Here is a 21,298-nt window from a genome sequence, read left to right on the forward strand (position 1 = left end):
TCCAACTTCCCCCCACAGCTTCCTGGATGATAGAAGTTTCCGAAGGCCGCTGATTCCAGAAGGTACTGTCCGGCGTTAAGCTAGTCTCTAGTGAGAAATAAGTCTCAGGCGTCCTGTACTGCGCATGCGCGAGCTTTTGCGCCCGCCCGCGAGAGCAGAGTGTGTTCTTGCTTCCGCGGTAGCTTCCGCCGGTTGTGGGAGAGTAACTGCTGTGGCTGCATCATGGCGTCCGTGGGGACCCTCGCCTTCGATGAATATGGCCGCCCTTTCCTCATCATCAAGGATCAGGACCGCAAGTCTCGTCTTATGGGACTTGAGGCCCTCAAGGTAACGGGACGGGGACGCACTGGCGGTGGGATGAGGGGACGCGGCCGAAGCCAGTGGCTCTGCGCCTGCGCCACTTCAGTGATTCTGCCACGTGCTCCCGGGGAAGGTTCGAGGGAGCCCCTCTGGTCTCCAGCCCTGCACCCCACGCCTCGGGCCCGGGAAAAGCCAGCGTATAAGCCCTTAGTCCCATTTGGGGGTTAAAGTGGCCCGCAGGCGCCCTTCAGAGTCGGGTGGGGCGGCCTGAATTCACAGGCGTTGAAGGCGCGTCCCCGCTGGTTTCTCCAGGATGCAGTCCTTCCGAACAGCGTTTTCAGCAGTAGGATGCAGCGGAGGTGTTCTCAGGTCACCTGGCCGGTTAGGACTCTGATTCTTAACCCTCAGGCGGTGTCCCTACAACAGCCCCAAAGGAAATGAGGTTCATTTTCTTTGTTGCTTCCTAAAGGCTTAGTCATTGACAGCGCATTTCATTTTTGAGTCCCTTTATGCATGGCGTATTCCTGGACGTGGGGTCGTAAAAATTTAAAAACGTACACCTTTAAGGAAGAAAATACTACTGCAGGAGTGAAAAGTTGTCACCAGTAACCATAATACAAGATTGTGTGCGACCAGAATCACCAGTTATGGCAGGGGTGGCAGGTAAAAGTTGGAGGGTGTCCTTCAGGCGTTGGAGAGAGGATTGATTGGCCTTTGATCAGGGATGGAGTTATGTTTTGCACGGGAGAGAGCTAGCTTCTAAGAAGAGGAAACAGCGAACGCAAGGACCGGGGCAGGAGAACGCATGGCATGTTGTAGAAGACAGCACTTTGGTTTTAACAGCACAGTCTACTTTAAGTTACAGTGGCTCCCAAAACGTGGAAGTTCTTGAATGCCCCGCAATCGAGATGTTATCCTGAGGGATGGGAGGGGAGCCATGGAAGGGGATTTGAACAGAATCACAATTTAAGTAGAACTAAACTTGGGGAGGTAGCATCTGGGATGGAATCCATGATGTTGCTGTGTATGGACTGTTGTCACCAGGTCTGAGGCGTCCCTGTTTGCTTAGTTTCTTGGGGTTTTACTTAAATTAAGAAGCAGTACAGTTCTACTCCGGGCTGTTTGTTTGACTTAGGACAAGTTACACAACCCAGTGGGGGCAGTGCACCCCCGTCGAGCTGAGGACCAGAGTTAAACGGGGTAACGTAAGGAGTGGCCACCCAGCCTTTGGTCCGTGGTAGATGCTCACACCACTTGTGTTACATATTCAATTCCATTTTTCACTTCAGAGAAAGTAGTAGCCAGTACCTGCACCCAAAATACCAGTACAACAGAAGGTCCAGGTTATTTTGCACCTGCCACATCTGATGTAGTCCTCGCACTCTGAGACAGGTCCTATTTTATGGAATAGGGAACTTGACCCCAGAGCAGTGAAGGGATTGCTTGAGGTCCCAGAGCTAGTAAAGGACAGGACCACAGTTCAAGCCCACCTCTGTCTGACTCCGCAGCCAGCGGTCTAAAGCCCACTTCTCAGCCTCGGCGCTGCTGATGTTTGGGGCTGAATCCTTGTCCGTTGTGGGGTCTGTCCCGTCCAGGATGTTTAACAGCATCCCTGGCCTCTACCCACTGGGGTCCCCTCCCTGACTGTGGCAACCAGAGGTGTCTCCAGGCATTGCCAGATATCTCCTGGGGGACAGTAGCACCCCTGGTTAAGAATATATCTACCACCTCCCTGTGGTTATTATTGTATAAAAATTCCATTGTGCAGACCTATCAGTCCAGGTGTATTTTGAGGATTACCAGTATTTCCACAAACCTGGTGGACTTTGTGTGTCTTGTTACCTGTTAGATGGGGTGACAAGGGTAGACTTCACAGCACACATGCGTTTGAACTGCTTGGAGACTTGGTCAGGATTTTGATGGGCGGAGGTGCTTCAGGGATCAGAGGGCCTGCTGGGGCGCAGGCTGTCCTCGCTGGAAGGGCGCAGGTCTCAGACTGTGGGGGGCCTTGAAGAACAGCTGGAGCTTTCGGACGTGAGGGTGGAGGTACTGGGGGGTCATTGAAGGGCTGGGGACTGGAAAGTAACGTGTTTGAGAGAAGTGGATGGCTTAGCTGGATGGAGGATGAACGCGAAGCATCGGTGAGGTAAGAGACCAGGAAGTCTGTAAGGTGCGGCGGGTCAGGGTTAGGTTGGTGACGGCAGGAATAGGAAGACGGAACCAGACGAATGAGTGTAGTCATGCGTGGAAGGAGGAGAGGATGCACGCAGGCTTCTGTTGTTTTCAGCACTGGCCGCCTTGTGGGCTGTGTACGGGCTGGACCACCTGAGAGAGGAGCATGCAGCAACCATGGTGTGACAGTTGAGGGTGCTGTGTGTTGACGCCAGGCTCTTCACGTGACGTTAGCATTGCACAGTGGTCTTGCAAGGCCTGTCGGGTCAGACTGTCTGTGCTCTGGGCTGTAAAATGGGCCCGTAGAACCTGCCTCGTAGATGTGTTGAGGATTAAAGAGAGAGCACAGAGGACTTAGTTCTGTTCTTTTACATAAGAATTGTCTTCTAACACTAGCAGTTGGGAAGTGGTCACAGTTAGATACGGACCTGTCTGCTGCTACTTCTAGAGAACGGAAAATATGTCATAAGTGATTTTTATAACCATCAGCTGTATGTTCTTAACTCTTAAAATTATATGTAACTTGAATATGGCTTTTTTTGTTTCATTTAGTCTCATATAATGGCAGCAAAGGCTGTAGCAAATACAATGAGAACATCACTTGGACCAAATGGTAAGAGACTAACATTCTCTGTTTTTTAACAAAAGTCATAAATCATAAATAGTCAATACGTTATCTTTGCCGAAAGTTAGGAAATGAAGGGAGGCATCCTCCCCCCTAATATGGCCAAACGTGTTTGGTGTATTCCAGACCTTAAACACGGTTACAGTCATAATGCGCATACAATTTTAGATTAGATGTTTTATCCACTTAACATAATTACCATTAGCATTTTCTAAATCATAGCTGTTGTCTTTTGTGACATTATGTTTTGTGATGACTGTTACATTTGGTGATGCTCCTTAATTTTTTTGCCATTTCTTTAGTTTTAGCCATTTTAAATTGCTTCCAATGTTTTGCTTTAGATTAGCCAATCTAAAAAGGTCTTCATGGAGATATTCCTTTATGTATGTTGAATTATTTATTTATAATAAATTCCTAGATAGGAACTGGGTCAAGAGGTCAAAGCCATTTTAAACATTGGTGTCTTTTAGGGCTCGATAAGATGATGGTGGATAAGGACGGCGACGTGACCGTAACTAATGACGGTGCCACCATCTTAAGCATGATGGATGTCGATCATCAGATCGCCAAGCTGATGGTCGAACTGTCCAAATCACAGGATGATGAAATTGGAGATGGAACCACAGGAGTGGTTGGTAAGAAAAGGCAAAATATCCTTTCTCACTTAAGAGGTGTTATTTAATATTACAGGCCTAACACGCCTGCTGAGAATGTTTATTCTGAATTAAATCATGAGGAGACAGTCGGACAAATCCAAATGGACACGATACAAGACAAGTGGCCCAGACTCTTCAAAACTGTCACTGTCATAAAAGAACAAGAAGGGGGTGGGGAGTAGAGTTAAGCAATTATTCTAGATTAAAGGAGCTAAAGAGAAATGACAGCCAGCTGTAATGTGTAAAACTTGGTTGGATGCCTGATTTTTTTTTTTTTTCCCTAGCTGTGAAGAATGTTTGGGACATATGGGGTCATTTGTGAGTCATGTATTAGAGTAGTATCTTACCGATATTAAGGTTCCTGAGTGTGACAGTTGTGTTACAGTGATGCAGGAGAATGACCTTTTCCTTAGGAGCTGTGTTGAAGTATTTAGGGGTGACATGTCTGATTTCTGCAACTAATTTTCACATAGTTGAAAAGAAAAGGCACACATCTGTAGAGGAAACAAATGCGACCGAATGTTATTAATGAGTAAACTAGTGTTCATTTAACTTTCTTGAAATTTTTTCTGAAGGTTTGAATTTTTTAAAAGTTTGGGAGGATTGATAAGATGAATATCTTTAATGTTACTTTTTCTGTATTTGAAATTTGAATTAATTTATTCTGCAAATATTTCAAATATTCATTGGGTACCGAGCACTGTTCTGGATGTGCTTGGAATGCAGCAGCATTAAAACAAACTCCTCATCTTTGTGATGCTGAAATGAGAGGGGAAGGGAAGGTTGGGGGAGGATAATAAACAAATTCTCTAATCCTTTTATCACCAACATAAGTGTCCCTGAACAGAAATCCCTGGTCCAGGACACATAAGAAGTTTTTTCCCCTTTATAAAAATGTTTGCGATTTATGTTCTTTACATTCTGTATATCACCAAGAATTGAACATTCATCTGTAAGAGATACCTGTTAGGACTTTGTTAGAACCGAAGCAGAATTAGATTAGATGGCCTCAGCCTCTAAGACGCTTCCAGCTTAATTCTGGAACCTTCATATTTCCAGCAGCAGCATCTAACTTGTTTTGAGTTTTAGCGATTTCCTGAGCCAGGTGTGTGCTGTCTCGTCCGCAGTCCTGGCTGGTGCCCTGTTGGAAGAGGCCGAGCAGCTGCTGGACCGCGGCATTCACCCCATCAGGATCGCCGATGGCTACGAGCAGGCCGCCCGCATCGCTATCGAGTACCTGGACAGGATCAGCGACAGTGTCCTCGTCGACATGAAGGACACCGAGCCCCTGATCCAGACCGCGAAGACCACGCTGGGCTCCAAAGTGTGCGTGTACAGTACAGCGTTGCCGGGCGCGTTCACAGAGTGGGCGGAGTTTGTGTGCTTGTTCAGAAAGGCACCTGAGAATTATCCTTGCTGGTTTCCTGTTGATTTAATGAGCTGCTTTCGGTTTGTGTTGTATTTTGGTTTACTCTGTCTTTACTGCAAATGTAGACGGGCATTTTGTGTTTTAGTTGGAAGCTGAATTTCCAGGTTTGGTTATTAAGGCCTCTTGACAGTATTTGGAAACTATAGAGTTCTTTAATTTGGCAGGATAAGATGGGTTAGAAAAAGGTCCTACTAGTGGGATGTATTAATTTTTCATAACACTTCTTTCTACCATTTCTTTGCCAGGAAGCCTTTTAGTGGGGAGGTTCTGCTTTTATTCATTCAACAAGCAAGTTAATGATCCAGAATTCTGATTTAGTATGAAGGGGCAGTCTTGAAGTTTGACTTAAGCTGAAAGTGACTTACGTTTGTAACATTTACATAGTACTGACTGTTTGCCAGGCCTGCTGCCAAGTCTTGGGGACTCAAGACACAGTCGTTGCCCCAGAGACTCAAAGCAGCGTCAGCCCCAGGACACACCTTACTTTGAACAACGGTAGAGACTCGTGGGCTCTTCTAAAAATGTAGCATAAAAATCCAGTGTAAGGTGCCTTATTACGCTGTTTTTCTTATCCATATCAATTTGAGAAATTTTTTAATTTGTGCCAAGAAGGAAGACATGGTCTCAACTTAGAGGTCAGGGGAAGTACTACAGACATGTCTGCTGCCTTCTGCCTTGGGGGAAAGGCATCCACTGCAGCACTGTGTTAAAGCAGAGAAATCTTCGGTGATGCCAGCTGTCCCCTCGTTGCAGGTCTGAGCTGAGACAGCTCCGGGGCAAGGGTGACTACCCAGGGCGGCCTCTGTCACAAGTACAGCATTGTTTTTCTCCTGGAAAGCAGGCATTACCCTTTCTTGAAGTGCACAAATCGTGTGTCATTACTGCTTTCTAAGTTGACTCTGCTTTATTTGCAAGTCTTTATAAAACCCCAGTATGTGTAGGTCTATAGAAAATGTTCAAATGGATTAACGAGGGCCAGATATCCTCAACATAAAGCAAAACGTTGTATATCAGTTACTTAGGTTACACGGTATTTTTAGTTTCATGGTTATCTGTTCTAGGTGACCTAAGATTTCAGGCACTGTATTTCAAGTACTAGAGTTCCCTTGTGGTTTCTCCAGAATCAAATTAAAATTACTGAGCAGTCTTTTCAGATGTTTCAAAACTCTCAGAAAAGATAACGTCCCCCCTCTGTAACTGTTATGGTCAGGCCTTTCTCATTAAGTGCTGCACCTCCTGTGGATGAGATTGGCTTCTCCTTGGTGGTTTCATAGCTTTCCCATTCTGTTTTGGACTTCAGAATGTTAATAGTATTAAAAAGTGGCAGTCTTGGTAAATTTTTGGTTCTTACCGTACTTCAGTGGTCTCTTATGTATATTCATAATGGAAGGAAATAGTAAATTTCAGTTGTTGTTAGTGAAAATAAAGATGGAATTTTTTTCCCATCCCAGTTTATGATTCCCTTTGGGGTCCCTGCATCCCAGGTTAAGAATCCCTGCTCCAGATGGTTGAAAGTGAAGGTCGTGGTGGCATTCTTTTCATACAGTATCTGTGGGTCGCAGTATGTTGTGTCATATGAGTTACCACATCACGTGTTGTGCTCTGCCTGCAGTCAGTGTTCAGTGAACGTGAAAGGTTTGTTCCATGTGTTTCAGGGTTAACAGCTGTCACCGACAAATGGCTGAGATTGCCGTGAACGCCGTCCTCACTGTGGCCGACATGCAGCGCAGAGACGTTGACTTCGAGCTCATCAAAGTAGAAGGCAAAGTGGGCGGGAGGCTGGAGGACACCAAGCTGATCAAGGGCGTGATCGTGGACAAGGATTTCAGTCACCCGCAGATGCCCAAAGTGAGTCAGCGCCTCCTGCAGCCTCAGCCTTTTCCCTCCTTAGCCCCCTGGTTGGTTCACACGTTTCTGTCTCTCACTGCAGCAAGTGGAAGATGCTAAGATTGCCATCCTCACGTGTCCATTTGAGCCGCCGAAACCAAAGACGAAGCATAAGCTGGATGTGACGTCTGTGGAAGATTTTAAAGCCCTTCAGAAATATGAAAAGGAGAAGTTTGAGGAGATGATTCGCCAGGTAAGTCTTACCGTGGCTCTTGGTGAAATTTAAAACTTTGAAAGGATGCAGTTAGTTAGCTCCAGGTAGTAAATACATGTGATGCTAATCTGTATTAATCTTGATACTTTATGTGGCTACAAATATGGTATTAAAGTATAGGCTTCTTTCCTTTATTATTTTTTTTAAATCTTATTTTTTTGTATATATAAACTTATTTATCTGTGGCTGCATTGGGTCTTCGTTGCTGTGCGCGTGGGCTTTCTCTAGTTGCGGCGAGCGGGGGCTACTCTTCGTCGCAGTGCGCGGGCTTCTCATTGCGGTGGCTTCTCTTGTTGCAGAGCACGGGCTCTAGGCACATGGGCTTCAGTAGTTGTAGCACGCAGGCTGTAGAGCGCAGGCTCAGTAGTTGTGGTGCACGGGCTTAGTTGCTCCGCGGCATGTGGGATCTTCCTGGACCAGGGCTCGAACCCGTGTCCCCTGCATTGGCAGGCGGATTCTTAACCACTGCGCCACCAGGGAAGCCCCTCCTTTACTTTTAAATTATCAAATGGATAAACATTCACAGTGAGGAAAAAGTCAAATGGCACAGAACGGCGTAAGGGGGCAAATCTTAAAATGGTAACGTGTCTGGGGTGCATGAACGACTCGGCCTGGGTACGTGGAGCTGCACTTGTGATTTTACGTGCTTGTTCTGGGCACACCTGAGCTAGTGTGTGCCAGGTTTGAACAATTGTAGTGTGGCTTACCACACGTTTGAGACTTCCGAGTAAAACTTTTAGACAAAAGAGTTATTACTAAGTAACCGAAATCAAACCAGAATGCAGTCATAATCATCCCAGTTCATTGCTTAAACAAGTCAAGAGTATTATTTTATAAATACTTTCTCTCTGGCTATTAAAGTTTTACACGTGCCTGCCCTCCGACGAAACGGTTCCTCTCCTGGGGACTCTGTCCTTGGGAGTTTAAAACACCAGCACTCAGGGATGCATGAACATGGGCCTCTATCGAAACGTTATCATAGCAAACAAACTAGAAGCTGTTTCAGTGTTTTTGAGGGGAGGGGGGAATAGTTAAGTTCATTTACGCTTTCATGTTATATTTCTCTGCTTAGTATATACCAGACACTGTTGTGGCACTGGATATACGGCAGTAAACAAAGCAGAGCGCTTGCTCTTGGGGTGCAGAATAAGGGGAAAGCGGGTCGGGGGACTGTTACAGACACTGGTCAGAGGGCCTCTAAAGGGCGTGGCATGTGGGCAGAGACCTCAGAGAAGTGAGAGCAGCATGTCTGGGTGAGGAGCATTCCAGGCTGCGGCGAGGTGGGAGTGGGAAGCATGTACAAAGGCCCTGAGGCTGGGAACAGCAGGCTGAGGGGTTGGGTATGCTGGCAGGGGGTTGTAAATGAGAGCTTGTTATCTGGGCTCTATCTAGGGTAGCCATGGGAGTGCTGGCCGAGGTGCCCTGCAGGAGAAGAGGACAGGAACCGAGATGCCAAGGGGTTGATAGGTGTGCAGGTTGCCAGGAATGCTAACAGGAGTGGTGATGGGGCTGGGTGCGAACACTGTCAGGAGTGAGAGCGTGACCCAAAGAGGGACGCTGTGGGTGGCCGGGAGAGGCAAGGGCCCCTCCTGTTTGGAGCATGTGGGAGGGAAGATAGCCACTTGAGAAGGAGGCATGGGCACGTTGGTTTTTCAGGGGACAGCCAGCGTGCGTTCCAGCAAGAATGGAAAGGAAACATTGCCAAGGAGGAGTTTGGTGATGGGCTGAATTCCAGAGGGCCACTGGAAGGTTCCAGAGGGTCGGGGAAGAGGGGGAGGAGGTGGAGAGTCAGGTGGGTGGAGACAGGAGTGAAATGGCAGCTGTGGGACACGGCATAGTCCTCACCGCCCGGGGAGGGATTGACAGTACCGATCACTGCCGCCGTCCCGGGACGAGCCACTCAGCTGTTTGTGGGATTGGGGGCGGGGAAGGTCGTACTAGAATCGGGTCACCTCTGTCGGCCTGTAAATTAGCCTGCATCTTGTTCCACAGAGGATAGCCCACTCAAGTGGGAAAAGCAAGCTACAGAAAATTATATCGCAAGATGCAATTTTTGTTAAACACACACACGAATAAACTGCTTCATAGGTGTTTGTGGCAACACAGAGCTGTGGACCTTGGTTTCCCGGGGGCGGGGTTTTGGCCTTGTTGACGTGCCTCGTGTTGTTTCACTTGTAACAGTGTAGTTCACGTGAATTGCTAACGTTTAAGGCTTTGTTTATAAATGAGGTGATTCCCGTTGATACGTGTTCAGTATTTAGAGTTTAGAGCTGACAGAAGGTAGACATTTGGATATTTCTTTTCTTCTCTTTTCTGTGCATTATTTTAATGCACCCACCTACACACCTAGCGATGTTTCTCACCTTCTTTCAAACAGAAGAGCTCAAGGAGTACTTACTTTTTATTTTTATTTTTTTAAATTGAAGTTATATATGTACTTTTTTTTTTTTTAATTTTATTTATTTATTTATTTATGGCTGTGTTGGGTCTTCATTTCTGTGCGAGGGCTTTCTCTAGTTGCGGCAAGTGGGGGCCACTCTTCATCGCGGTGCGCGGGCCTCTCACTATCGCGGCCTCTCTTGTTGCGGAGCACAGGCTCCAGACACGCAGGCTCAGTAGTTGTGGCTCACGGGCCCAGTTGCTCCGCGGCATGTGGGATCTTCCCAGACCAGGGCTCAAACCCGTGTCCCCTGCATTGGCAGGCGGACTCTCAACCACTGCGCCACCAGGGAAGCCCCTTACTTTTTATTAACGTGATTGCGGCATTTCTTTCCCCAGATTAAAGAAACTGGCGCTAACCTAGCCATTTGCCAGTGGGGCTTTGACGACGAAGCAAATCATTTACTCCTTCAGAATAACCTGCCTGCGGTTCGTTGGGTCGGAGGCCCTGAAATCGAGGTAGGAGGCTCCCTGTGAAGAGATTGTGAACACGGGTTGAGCTTACGGCACGTTTCTGTACATGCGGCTGCAGTGACCTCGCTCGCCTGCGGTCAGCACACCGTGCCGGGGCTCCACAGATAAGAGGAGGCTGAGCTGGGAGAGAGGAGACCGCTAGAGTCTTTGTCATCATTTTTATACGTGTTTCTGATGTTTCACGGCATTTGGAAACGCTTTCCCCTCTCTCCCTGGCTGTCTCATAGGCGCTCTGAGGCAGGAGGACGGGCTGCCCACTTCGGTGTCAGCCACATTGGTACTGAGAGCCATTGCAGGCGTGGTCCGTAGCCCGGCACACGTGGCCTCGTGGCTGCTCGTGGTGGGGACGGGTGGAGAGCTGAGGGCTGTGGCACAGGGTCATGGCGCCGGGCCGCCCTGCAGCCTGACCAGGTCGCCCAGCTCTTCGGAAGCTTGTTCAGTGAGCCAGGCTTTCGGGGCGGACTTAGAAACCTGGGCCAGGCTGGGGCAGAGGTTCTACTGAACACGGTGGCTCCTCCATGGTCCGATTTTGAGAGTCCCCGCTCACCAACCTGGTCTTCCTTCCTCCTGGCCCGCCGGTCAGCTGATCGCCATTGCCACAGGCGGCCGCATTGTCCCGAGGTTCTCAGAGCTCACGGCCGAGAAGCTGGGCTTTGCGGGTCTTGTGAAGGAGATTTCATTCGGGACCACTAAAGACAAGATGCTGGTCATCGAGCAGTGCAAGAACTCCAGAGCCGTCACCATTTTCATCAGAGGAGGAAATAAGATGGTGAGAACGCAGTTGTTGGTCCTCCATTTTTTCAGAATTTGGAACGTGATTTGGCTTTTCCCATAATGTATTTAACTGAGACACAGTTACCTTAAGAAAGATGACAGCATCTTTCTTAGAGAAGCAAGGACACGTCAGGAATTCCCTGGCGGTCCAGTGGTTAGGACTCAGTGCGTTCACTGCCAGGGCCTGGCTTCAGTCCCTGGTCAGGGAACTAAGATCCTGCAAGCCATGCGGTGCAGCGGGGGAAAAAAAGGACATGTCACAACGTAAGATACTGAAGACCGTGTTCCACCGTTGGGTCTACGAGGCACACTTGCCTTTCCTCCGTCTCATACGTACAAATGGGTGACCTGAGTGGTAACCATTGGCATGCTGTCCATTCACCAGGAATGGGTTTTTAGTGCATCGAGATGAGTAAGACTCATCGTAAGGGTATTTCTTTGTCGTTTTTGTCTGACCCCCTTCACTTGGGCATAGGTCCTGGAACGAGTCCCTGGCTGCCGTGTGTTTTGGTTTTTTTAAACTACATTATAGGGAAGGAAAGTAGAATAGATAGAAACCATCTGTCAAAGAACCTTCTGGCACCAGTCTTTTTAACCAAGGATTTTACTGGGGACGAGGTAGGAATATTTCCAGTACCCGGCAAGCACTTAGATTAAACCCCAGGTGCACGGTATTCGGCTCTAAAGTGATTAGATTGTGATCACGTTAACTTAGGCAAAATTGTTTTCCCCAGATCATCGAGGAAGCCAAACGGTCCCTTCACGATGCTCTGTGTGTCATCCGGAACCTCATCCGTGACAACCGCGTGGTGTACGGCGGAGGCGCTGCCGAAGTAGCCTGTGCTCTGGCCGTCAGCCAGGAGGCCGACAAGGTGAGTGAGACCCGTCACAGACTGTGCAGCGTGTGCGGCGGGGGTGCTAGACCCCAGGCGTCCGATCTGCGTCGATTCTCGTGCCCGTGTACTCGAGTGCGGGTTACCACGAACAGCGTGTCTCAGCCTTTTTCAGACCTTGCAGCCTCAACAGCAAAACTTTGCACTCTTAATGTTACTTGAAATTCAGAATTAATCAGACGTCGTACCTGCAGGCACAGCAGGAAGGGCTGACTTGTTCCGACTTCTCACACATGGAGCTTCTCCATCCTCGTCCTGTAGTGACGTTTTCTAGGACGACCTGTCCTTAGAATTCTTTATGAGTTAGCTTTTCAAAGTACGCGATTTAATTATGTTTCCAAATAGCTGCTTGGGGGGCATTGGCCAAGTACGCTGACCGTAACCCTGTGCCCTTCCAGTGCCCGACCTTGGAGCAGTACGCCATGCGAGCCTTCGCCGACGCCCTGGAGGTCATCCCCATGGCCCTCGCCGAAAACAGCGGCATGAATCCCATCCAGACTATGACCGAAGTCCGAGCCAAACAAGTGAAGGAGATGAACCCTGCCCTCGGGATTGACTGCATGCACAGGGGGACAAACGGTGAGGCGCTGTCACCGCTCCAGGGCTGCGGTGCCACTTAACTCGAAGCATCGCGTGCTGCGTGTTGTCCTGTCTTTTTAAATACTTGAACACACTTCAGGTATCAGGTCCATGAATTTTAGAACATTTGACTTAATTATCTTGGGAATTGTTGGACTGCTGGTCTTGGCAACCTACAGCTAATTTTAATAACAAAAAGCTGCAGTGCGGTATTTATTCCAAAGGTGACTTCCGTTTTAGAAAATAATTTCCATCTTACCTTTTTTACACAAATGTCTGTCGGCGTGGGTTCTGTATGACCTATAGGACAGCTCTGAAAATGACTTTCGGTTTACAGCTGATTCTGTGGTCGTGTCCCATAAATTCCCCGGTGTTTTGTAAATGGGATGTACTGTAACTTCTGTAGCACTCGCGTAGTTGATCTGAGAAGGTAGCGCGGCTTTAGCGTGCTGGGACGGTGGTCCTGGCGGTTCCCAGTGACTGCTGTGCTGACGGGGCCGTCTCGGGGGTGCTGCGTCAGTCCCGACCACAGAGTCTCCAGCAGTTGGTGTTGTGTTCTGTGCTGTTTTTACTTAGCACTGGAGGTGTCTTCCGGGGTTTAGGTCAACAGCCCAGGGACTTGAGTAACAGCCGCAGCCCCTTGTCAGACACACGTTTCAGTTCCTTTCACTTGAACGCCCAGGTCTTCACTGGAGTCACTTTACGTTTCAGGCACGGTCACGTCGGGCTTACTATCAGTAAGTGGCGGCACTGGGTGCGTTGTGGGCTGAGGTGTCGCTGAGCGATCCCCCCTTCGGCAGGTCACTGAGAAACTCAGCCTGCGGTTGAGGCGGCCCTGTCCCCACAGCTCTCCAGTAACCAGGCTCGCATTCCGGAATGTCCTGGGAAGCAGTGGAATTACGTTCTTCTGAAAGTATAACCGGGACTAGTGGCTTCCAAGTTTGTGTTTCTTAAGTTTTACTCTGATTCCATAAATCGGAGCAAAGTATTAGTAATAAATATGTATGCTGTTTTATAGTAATTTATCTGTGTTTTTCAGATATGAAGCAACAACACGTCATAGAAACCTTGATTGGCAAAAAGCAACAGATCTCTCTTGCAACACAAATGGTTAGAATGATTTTGAAGATTGATGACATCCGTAAGCCTGGAGAATCTGAAGAATAAAAAAAGAATTTAGAATAAAATGTAGAAGTAAGATCCACTACCATGATTAAATAAATGGGTGTCTTGTGATGCATCTACAGTTATTTATTACTATGTCCTTTATTAGACACTGTAGGTGCTATAACAACAGTAGCTGTTTGGTAGCAATAGTTTCACTTGTTCAGAGACATGAAACTAGAGATGTGATCTCACAGGGTTTTGTATTTGTTATTAAAGGGAACTCTTTAAACAGCCTTTATGTTCTGCTCTTCACGTTAAGAAACGTTCACTGTAACATTCATCAAATGCCTTAATTGAAGGGGTTTGAGTTGATTTTTTTTTCTTTTTTTTTTCTTTTTTTTTTAATAAGCTGTAGGACCTGTATTTAACAGCTTTAAATGTTCAGTTTGTTCTCAAAGTTCATTTTAACATTGAGGAATTATGGGCTTGGTCCTATTATTTAAATGCTGCATCTGTGTAAATGGGTAGATCTTTGACTGTAGAGACCCATCAGAGGAGAGTATCCACCAAACGATTGTGGGATGTCTTAACGTGCTTTTAGGTTACACCGACGTGTGCTAGGGCGTCATTACCGTGCTACTGAGACCGCGTTAACAGCATAACCTTCACGTAGTCCCCTTGGCGTTATCCTGCCCTGGCTCCACCCTAAGCACAGGCAGCATGTGTGCAGAGAAGACCAGAGTGCGCGCAGTCTCCTGTACCGCCTGCAGGTGCTTAGAAGGGCGATGCAGAACCCTGTTGGGGTTTTCTTATCAGAGGAACAGAACGAGTGGAGGTTAGTGTGAAATGTGGGAAAATGGGTTAAGTGGGAGGAAATACCTTGCAATGACCATGTATGAGTAGACTGGTATTGAATTAATTCTGCTTACTGAAATAATACTGGCTAACAGTGACATAGCCCTTACCATAGGCCAAGCTGTGTTCTGAGAACTTTATCTGTCCTCACCGCCTTGGAAAGGAGACAGGTTTCTTGTTGTTCACATCCTACAGGTGAGTTTTGATCATCTGCCAGCCTCTTCTGGCCAGTACGTGGTAGAGCCTAGTCAAACCCTGGCAGTCTAACTCGAGAGTTCCCCTCTCCCCTGTGCTGTTTTGCCCCCATTGGCTTGTGTTTGGTTCTCTAAAAGGATGTTTCTTAGAGAATCATGATGATGAAGTTCACTCTTGTGCCACCAGGGGGAGAGGATTTGGACCAGTCAGGTTCCATAGGATCAGGAAACGATCCAGGGTTCCTTCTCCTGGGGACCTGCGTGCTGACCAGTCCTAACTATTGGGTCGTTGTGTTTTCTCTACGTTAATGCATTGGCGGTTTCGCTAGGAAACGTAGTAGTGAGAGCCAATATCATTCATCCTAAGGAACATACAACCTGGTACATACTTCATCATGAAATGGATTGTGAAGTGGCACTATTATCACTTACACTACTACTTTCTGGGTGCAGCGTCAGAATGCGTCAAGTTTGGGATCAAGTCAGACTTAGACCCACTTAGATAAATATCTTAACCTAGTAGTTCAGATGAGTTGATTTACAAGGGTGGATTCTAGCCTATAAAGAACATACAGCAACTTGCTTTGGACCAGTCTTACATGAAGGGGTTTGTGGTTGAATGAAAAGAGCTACTAAACCACTCCTCCGAAGAGTGGACCTCACGATGTTTCTGCTGGTTTCGGTCAAGAGAAACTACGTGGCTTATGAACAACCTCGTAGACGTGTTGTTTCACAAGCTTTTGATTTTTTCCGGTAAAAGCGCCTCTTCAGGGTACCATGTTACCTTTTATCTTCCAGTTCCAAATAGCTTGTCGAGTTTATATCCCTTGTATTGTAGCCGACCCCATGTGTATCAGGAGCAGTGAAGGCACTTGACCCTGAAGCCGGATTCCCACGCAGGGCCCAACATTGTCCTGTTGGTTCCCAATTCCTGCACTTGCAGCTTTATTCAGTGTTTTTGTTTGTTTGTTTTTTCGTTTGCTTTGTTTTTTGGCTGCACCACGCAGCTTACGGGATCTTAGTTCCCGGCCGGGGATCGAGCCCGGGCCCCAGCAGTGAAGGCACCAAGTCCTAGCTAGCACTGGACCACCAGGGAATTCCCTATTCCATGTTTGTTAGGTGGCCTGGTCTTTGATTATCAACAACCACTCAAAAATACAAATGCTTCTGCAGGGGCTGGGAGGCTAGTGGGTTGTATGTGACCAAATGTCTTCAATCCTTTCTTTCTCTGTTCCTGGTGAAACAGCCCCACTAAAGGGGGGGGAATGGGAGTAACGAAGTAACAAATAATTGAACTACTACTAGGCGTGGAGAAGTGTTTCTGCATTTCAGGTGCTTCTTGGGGGTAGCCGGGCAGACGGGGGTCATCTGAAGCGCCAGGAAAGAGGGCACCAAAGACAGGTGGCTCCTTGGGGAGCGTTGAAGGCCAGGGAGGGGGGAACGCAGTGGCAGCAGCAAGGGCACCTTCAACGTGCTGGGTCCTGAGTGCTGCTGTAACGTCTTACGTAGGTGATAACAGCGGTTTTCAAGGGGCCGTGAAGTCAACAGTAGTTTCTCACTAAGAGCTGATTTGCCTTTTCCACCGCGTTGACAGCTGCACTGATGGTGCAAAAGCAGTGACGGGTAAAACTCATGTGAGCGGGGATCAGGTGGTGGCGCTGGAAGCTGTATTCCTCACCACCACCCGCTTAGGAAGCCGCTCGCACTGACGGGTGACCTCGAAGCAGTGCCGGCCACGGAGTCATTAGACTTCGGCCCCTGAGTACACGGCGTCTCGGTGCTCTCGACACAGCAAGTGTGTGAAGCACCTCACGTACCAGGCATGGCGGCCGCCTCAGCTGGACTGGCCCCTCCCCGTGGGCACCGTCTTTACTTAAACGTGACTGACAGCCGGTTACTCGCACGTGTGCGTGACGGACGGCTGCTCAGAAATGAGCTGTGACCCTGTCGCTTCAGTGGAACTCCTACAACAAAAGTACCATAGTCCGGGTGGCTTAGACAACACAGCTCTGGAGGCTGGCAGTCCAAGATCAAGGTGCCGGCGGGGCGGTGTCTGGTGAGAGCGCGTGTAGGCGGCAGCCGCCTGCTCTCTGTGTCCTCAGCGGCTCCGGGAGGGTCTCTGGGGTCTCCCTCTTTCTCTCCCCACCCCCCCACCCCGCCAGCAATGACTGGTGGTATTTGTGCGTGGCTCAGTAAGCTAGTATTTTCCAATCTTCAGTATATTACGGTCTCGTTCTTGGGTAGGTGGACCAACGTAACAGAATGAAAAGTTGATTGAAACTACCACTTGTTCTGTTTTGGAAGAGACTAAAACGGAATATGCACTGTTTTCCAACTACTGAACATATTGATGTGCCCAGACTCCACATTGCAGTGAATTGAATGTGTTGTTAGAAGCAGATGTGAGAACCCACTGTCCTCTGTTAAGAGAGACATTGAGGAGATTTGCAGTAGTGGAAAACAATGCCACTCTTCTTTTTTTGTTTTGGAAAATACAAAAAGTGTACATTAACGTGTGTTCATTATTATTTTAAAATAAATATTTGCCTTAATTTTTTTAGTTTTATTTTCTAACACACTAAATGCCAACAGGTGTAACTGACAAAAACATAAGCTCTTGGGAGGAGGGGGAGGGTCCTCAGTAAGTTTTTTTTAATTATTAGCACCTTTAATTATTATTTATTTATTTATTTATATTTATGGCTGTGTTGGGTCTTCATTTCTGTGCGAGGGCTTTCTCTAGTTGCGGCACGCAGGGGCCACTCTTCATTGTGGTGCGCGGGCCTCTCACTATCACAGCCTCTCTTGTTGCAGAGCACAGGCTCCAGACGCGCAGGCTCAGTAGTTGTGGCGCAAGGGCCTAGTTGCTCCGCGGCATGTGGGATCTTCCCAGACCAGGGCTCGAACCCGTGTCCCCTGCATTGGCAGGCAGATTCTCAACCACTGCGCCACCAGGGAAGCCCTCAGTAAGTTTTTCAGCGCATACAGGGATCTTGAGATGAAAACGTTTGAAAACTACTACATTAGCACCTTAAATCTTCACGATAATGCCGGTCATTGCCAAGAGACGCTGCATAGTTTGCACCATTCACTCATTGAAATAAACTCAAGTTTATACAGTGCTGAAAATCTGCACTTACCAAGACCTATCGTATGATCTTGACCCGTTTCAAGGACGGTTGAAGCTGATAGTGTGAACTTCCAGCTTCTGTGCTCCCACCTGTGGTCACCTTGGCAGCCCATCCATCCCTCTCCCTGTGGCAGGCAGGATTCCAAACCAGGGTTCAGTCTGGTTATGCACTCATCCAATCAGATGCTGATCTAGGTGCTGCTGTGAAGGGACTTTGCAGACGGCATGAAGTACTAGTCAGCTGACCTTAAGAGAGGGAGGTGATGCAGCTGAGCCCCGTGTCATCACAGGAGCCCTTCATGGTCACAGAAGGGAGGTGCAGGTGAGAAGGACTGGATACCCCCCTGCTGGCCCTGAGATGCAGGGACCGTGTGCAGTCCCTGAAGACAGGCCTGAAGGGGCCGAGGAAGGAAACGGGGCCTCGGTCCCGAACTGCAAGGGACAGCTGTGGCAAAACTGGGGTGCACACTTGGTCCTGGAACAACACGGGTTAGGGGCGCCGCCCACCTGCGCAGGTGAAGACCCCTGAGTGACTTACAGCCGGCCCTTTGGCCCTCCACACACTCGGTTCCACATCCGAGGATTCAACCAGCCGTGAATCGTGTAGCGCTGCAGTGTTTACTGTTGGAAGATATCCACCTGCAAGTGGACACACGCAGTCCAGGCCTGCTGTTCAAGGGTCAGCTGTATCTGGAAGTGGATCCTTCCCAGACCTCCTGAAGGGAGACTAACGAGCCAGCAGCTGGACTTCGGCCTTGTGAGACCCAGAGCAGAAAAAACAGCTGAGCCGACCTGGCTTCCCATCTACAGAACTGTGGAATAATATGTTTGTCTTTAAGCCACAAAGTTTGTGATCATCTGTCACAGCAGCAGTAGGAAACTCATACACTCCTGTCGTGTGTGTGTGTGTGTGTGTGTGTGTGTGTGTGTGTGTGTGTGTGTGGCATTACCCTAGATTCCATCTCCTCTCAAGCTTGCTTCCTCAGTTCCCCATCTCGGGTAGCCATGAGTGAGCCTCGCCAACACGTGGCCCTTTCTGGGCACCCGACAGGATCACGCTTCCAGGTTCCTGTGAGCAGCTCAGGCCCGTGAGGGGAGAGAAGCATCGTTTCCAGGCCAGAGCGTTGACTAGCCGTGCAGGGCCCTCCAGGGTGCTCTCCTCTCAGCACAGCCAGGTGCATTATTCCAGGGCGGCCGCTCCAGCCTGGCCCCCTGCAGTGACAGTGATGGGAGCCCCCTCCAGCAGCCGTGGGCTTGGAGCAGGAGTGAGTCAGGGCCCTGGGACAGGTTCACCCTGAGAGCTGAGGTCCCCCTGCCTGACAGAACCTCTCCACTGCACCTTCAACCCCCTCGCACCTGCCACCAAGTAGCTCCCTTTTAAGGGAGCAGAACAAATCAAGCCCCTCTGGGCCCTGAGGCCTGGGCTCTTCCCTCGTGCCTCTCATTTTCTCTGCAGCCAGCCTGGTTCCCCGCGCCCTCTCACCTCCTCTCCTCTCCTCACCCACCGCTGCCCGGCCTCTGGCCCGGCCCTTCCTTCACAGGGAGCTCTGGCCCCTGCTGACTCCAGGGACGACTTGTCTTGTTCCACACACACCGTGGACTTCTCCCTTCTTTTATTTTTAATTTTTTTAAATTTTTCCCTCCTTTTTGGAACTCTTCCCGACTTTCCTGAACATTCTTTTTTCTCGTTGTCCTCTCGCCGCCCCCCCCAGCTCCTCAACCCTGCCCTCCCTAGCTCCCTGCTAAGGTTGAGACGGACATTCAGAAACGACTGCAGTTCGCTCCCCACCCTTACCTGATGACACGCCCGCATGAGACCGGGCTGCTTTCGCCCAACTGCAAACTGATGTCATTTCTCCATCTGGTAGATTTCACACTGAGGAAGACCGAGGGTCAGAGCACTGGGGTGAGCTGCCCAAAGCCGCACGGCTGGCTCGACTTGCTGGGGCCTGGGCGCTGGGCCCCTTCCCCGCTTCCCGCCTCCCAGGCTCTCTCCTTGTCCCGCTCTTGCTCCACAGCCCCTCCGCCCACGCCGGCAAGGCCACCTGGCAGTGGGCTCCCCAGTCTCTAGGTCCACGTGGGGCTCCTCTAGTGCCCACCCGCCAGGCCTCCACGCCCCGCCTTCACTGGGCCGGCACCGGGCTGAGTTGGGGGCCGATGAGTCCCGGCCACGGAGCCCCTCGGCTGAGGCTCACGCGGCCTCCTTCGCGGCACGCGCAGGGAAGCCGGTTGGGGGGTTCTGGGAGAGTTCCCTCCCCAACAGAGGTCGAGAGGAACGGGAAGAGCGCCCTTCCCTCCCTTCCTGCGTGGCTGCTGCGTTGTGAGGCCAAGACCTAGAGGAGAGGGCCCGGGATGGCAGGCACCCACCACGTCCTCACACAGTGAGGCCCTGAGCCGCTCCTGATCCACTGAAGGGTGTTCGGGAGAGACTTCAACCTTATTCCCTTAGCTCCTGTTCGTCGGGGTTTCAGTTACTTGCGGCCCAAGAAAACCTAACTAACTGATCTTCCAGGCTGGGCCCAAACCGAACTCTGTTCCCCACAGCCGCACTTGTCTTGCAGTATTCCCGCTCTGGGCCATTCACCGTGTCCTCCCAGCTCTCCTCCAGGTGCCCTGGGCCCCTCCTCTCCTCCCTGTCCCCGCCCGGCTCAGGCCCGCACCCCTGCGCCCTGGCCCCCCGCGCCCTCCCTCTCCAGGGCGGCATCTTGTCCCTCGTGGGCTCTCACAGGAAAAACGACAGCCCGCACCCCTTCCCGGGGCCTCTGCAGGCCCAGCGACCACGGAAGATGAGGGGCGGCTCCCTGAGGCTGCCGGGGTCTCCTTGCTCCCCGGCTTCCAGACGAGAAATGTCCCCGATGTCCCTCCCGGAGCCCCAGGCCTGACAAGAAACGGCCCCCAGTCAGCCATGCACGTTGGGCTGAAAGCCCACCCTCCAGCCAGGACCCAAGCCGGCCCCTCCCCGCAGCCCCACCGGGTGAGGAGCCTCCTGCAGGGCCGGCCCGGTGGGGAGAAAGGCAGCCCTCCAGCGTCTGCACGGCCTGGGGGCCAGCGGGAGGGACGGCTACCCGCTCTAGTCGTGAGCACTTGGCCAGGTAGAGAGATCCTCTGGGCCGGGACTGAGAAGGACGACCGCTGGGCTGTCACGTGGGGGATGACGGGGTTAGCTGCGCGTCAGCAGGATGCAGCTACAGCAGGTGAAGTGGCTTGACCAGTGCAGACAAGCACGCCCCATGCGGTTCCCACCCGCCACCCTTGGTTACTGAGGGCTTGACTTGTGAGGGCTGCCGAGGAGCTGGGGCTTTGATTTGATTTGATTTTAATTAATTTAAATGTAAAAACTGAAACTTTACCCTTGACACCACCCTTCTGGTTGAACACAGGAGAGATTTGTGATGCCACCCCAGCCCCAGGGAGCGGAAAATGTCAGTGTCTGAAACACCACTGCCAAGGAGACAGCTGGATGGCAACTCTCAGCCATCGTTTTTTATTAGCTTTTAGAAAAAGCCACAAATTCAAAAACTCAAAAATTAAGTCTTTAGCTTGATATGATTAGGTCAGTCATTAAAACCC

General features: G+C 49.9%; 1 protein-coding gene across 1 annotated transcript; it reads left to right on the top strand.

Annotated features, from left to right (window-relative positions):
- The first annotated feature begins 18 nt into the window (after positions 1 to 18).
- On the top strand, positions 19 to 13,919 carry CCT5 (chaperonin containing TCP1 subunit 5). Its single transcript, XM_036848375.1, has 11 exons — positions 19 to 327; positions 3,025 to 3,085; positions 3,568 to 3,732; positions 4,881 to 5,079; positions 6,838 to 7,030; positions 7,113 to 7,262; positions 10,062 to 10,181; positions 10,780 to 10,965; positions 11,705 to 11,842; positions 12,262 to 12,442; positions 13,482 to 13,919. The coding sequence occupies exons 1-11, from the start codon at positions 223 to 225 to the stop codon at positions 13,607 to 13,609; spliced, it is 1,626 nt and encodes a 541-aa protein (XP_036704270.1). The 5' UTR covers positions 19 to 222; the 3' UTR covers positions 13,610 to 13,919.
- The last annotated feature ends 7,379 nt before the right edge of the window (positions 13,920 to 21,298 follow it).

The sequence above is a fragment of the Balaenoptera musculus genome, chromosome 3 (genome assembly GCF_009873245.2).
Source record: "Balaenoptera musculus isolate JJ_BM4_2016_0621 chromosome 3, mBalMus1.pri.v3, whole genome shotgun sequence".
In the NCBI taxonomy this organism is placed as follows: domain Eukaryota; kingdom Metazoa; phylum Chordata; class Mammalia; order Artiodactyla; family Balaenopteridae; genus Balaenoptera; species Balaenoptera musculus.

Excerpts from the sequence above, each read along its gene's own strand:
- CCT5 (XM_036848375.1), top strand. The coding sequence starts at position 223 with ATGGCGTCCGTGGGGACCCTCGCCTTCGATGAATATGGCCGCCCTTTC. Across the intron at positions 328-3,024 it reads TGGGACTTGAGGCCCTCAAG|TCTCATATAATGGCAGCAAA; the intron begins GTAACGGGACGG and ends TGTTTCATTTAG. Across the intron at positions 3,086-3,567 it reads AACATCACTTGGACCAAATG|GGCTCGATAAGATGATGGTG; the intron begins GTAAGAGACTAA and ends GGTGTCTTTTAG.